The sequence below is a fragment of the Calypte anna genome, chromosome 27, assembly GCF_003957555.1.
Source record: "Calypte anna isolate BGI_N300 chromosome 27, bCalAnn1_v1.p, whole genome shotgun sequence".
Taxonomy (NCBI): domain Eukaryota; kingdom Metazoa; phylum Chordata; class Aves; order Apodiformes; family Trochilidae; genus Calypte; species Calypte anna.
The window spans coordinates 5459337-5461714 of NC_044272.1; the positions used below are offsets into that span (position 1 = coordinate 5459337).

At 53.2% G+C, this 2378-nt stretch overlaps 1 protein-coding gene across 1 annotated transcript; it reads left to right on the forward strand.

Moving 5' to 3' along the window:
* Positions 1-347: 347 nt before the first annotated feature.
* Positions 348-1628, forward strand: LOC115599756 (feather keratin Cos1-1/Cos1-3/Cos2-1-like). The gene is made up of 3 exons (XM_030465768.1): positions 348-353; positions 883-961; positions 1279-1628. The coding sequence occupies exons 1-3, from the start codon at positions 348-350 to the stop codon at positions 1626-1628; spliced, it is 435 nt and encodes a 144-aa protein (XP_030321628.1).
* The last annotated feature ends 750 nt before the right edge of the window (positions 1629-2378 follow it).

Consider the following 2378-nt stretch of genomic DNA (forward strand, 5'->3'; position numbering starts at 1 on the left):
GAGACCCAAAACTCTGGAACATTTTGTTTGGAAGGTGCTTTTAGACATGGTCAGGTCCAAACCTCCAGCTCATATCAGAAACAGGAAGAGCAGGTTGATCAAGACATATCCCATTGTAGTCTTGAGTATCTTCAAGAACAAAGACTCCATAAGCTGTCAGAGCAATATCTTCTGGGCTTGGGCACATTTGCAGCTTTACCTCATGCCTCTGTTGAATGTCCTTGCACAAAAATGCAAGTAAGCAAGCACACTGCCTACACATGAAGAAGTGTGGACATACCTGAGGGAACACAGAGAACATTAGCAGGTCAGGCCTGGAAAAGGTTGTAGACATAGTAATAGTCTTAATGATGGTAAGAGACCACCAGAGAGAGCCCAGAGAGCAGAGGCAGCCAAACTGAAAAAGAAATGCCACTGAATAGAGAGGCACCCTAGCTTACACCCCAGTGTAAGCTAAAGGAAGCAATTTCTCTCTGATGGAAAGAGAATATCAGAGAAAGCTTACAGGGTGGATGAAAGGGTACAGACCACTTTGTCCCTCTCACAAGACATTTCAAACTAAGAAGAGGATTGCAAGGTGGGAGCAGCAAAGCCCTTCATGGTAATGGGGATGCAATGAGGCACACGTGAGCGCCCCAGGCCTGCACGCGACACCTCCTGGCACTTGGGAATCATCCTTTGCTGGCACCAATGAGCTCCCACCCAAGGAATCCTTCGGCTTCCCAATCAGAACTAAAATGGAGACTTCAATGGGGAGTGAGGGCAGCCAAATAAGAAAATGAGAAGGCAGCTGTGCAGGAAGCCAAAAGAGAGCCCGTGTCATTAGCTGGGATATTTTGCATTTCAGATGAGCTTCTCAGAAAATTATTATTACTGCCACAGAGGCTTCCTCTGGACCTGGGGCAGTGCAGGAGCAGTATAAAAGCCATCCCAGCTCCTCACTCTCTCATCCACTTCACTTCTACTCCTTTGGAAGCAAGTGAGTTGGAAGCTCTGTCGTACCCCAGGGCTTGGGGCTGCCTGTGCTGGGAGGGGAAGCACGGAGGAGGTGGGGGTGGTGAAAGAAGGTCTGGGTGTGGGCTGAGGGGACTCTTGGGCTCTTGGGGAGGAAAGAGCTTTCCTGTGCATGGACCTTCTTGCTGCATGGTGCCCGGGGAGATAGATGAGCAAGGGGCATGTGGGCCTCCCTGCACAGCCTCCAGCTCCCTTCTGAGAACGTGCCTTGGGTCCCTCGTGGCGGGCACACAGGTAGCTCCTTACCAGGTCCCTCCATTCCTGCTCACTGCCTTCTCTCCCAGGTGCACCTCCAGCCTCACAACATGTCCTGCCAGCCCTGCTACCAGCCCTGCCTGCCCTGCGGCCAGTCCTGCGGCCCGACCCCGCTGGCCAACAGCTGCAATGAGCCCTGTGTCAGGCAGTGCCAGAGCTCCACCGTTGTCATTGAGCCCTCCCCCGTGGTGGTGACCCTGCCCGGACCCATCCTCAGCTCCTTCCCACAGAACACCGTCGTGGGCTCCTCCACCTCTGCTGCCGTTGGCAGCATCCTCAGCTCAAACGGAGTGCCCATCAACTCCGGGGGTGTGGACCTCTCCTGCTTCGGCAACCGCTACTGTGGCAGGATTTGCTAAAGCTGCCACCAGCGGCTCTGCAGGAGGGCCCCCAGGAACCCACAAGATGCTAATGGACTGAGCACGGAGATCCTGGCCATGGCTGTCAGAGGGGCTGAACACCCACGACTCCACCTGCAAAGGAAGGCAGGAAGAGGTGCTCCTGGGCCCCCTGAAAACATGGCCCTTGTCTAAGTTGCCTGTTTCTCTCTCCCTTTTCTCTCTTGTTTTCTGCTCCCCTGGCTGTGAGCACCTGCTGAGTCCTATCAGGAGAAGGACCTGCTGTGCCTTTCCCTCTCGGGGGCAGGCAGGCAGGAAGTCCAGCAGACACCCAGTGCAAACTCCAGCCTGGCCAAGGGGCTAGACCTCCTTAGCTACCCTTGGATTTTCTTTGCACGGTGGCCCTCACTCAGAGGACCTCCTTTCCCTCTTTCAATGCAATAAAGTTCTGCTGCATCCCAGCCTTGACCTCTGTGTGGTCCTTCTCTTTCAACACCGAGGCCAATCAGCTGCCACAGAAAGAGGTGTTACACTGGGGAGATCTTGCAGGCACAACAGGATGTCATCAACTTTGCATGAGCAAGGTTGAGCCCAAACAAGGTTTCCTTCAGTTAATTTAGAAGGTGTAGCATGGCCAGCAGCATATTTCTTTTCTCTTAATTTGAATTTGGCAGATTAAGACTGGTCCAATTGTTACGATAGTGATTCATCACCCAAAATTCAAGCCCGCCACTCCAAAGGACCTAAGGCACTAGATCACCACCTTGTAAC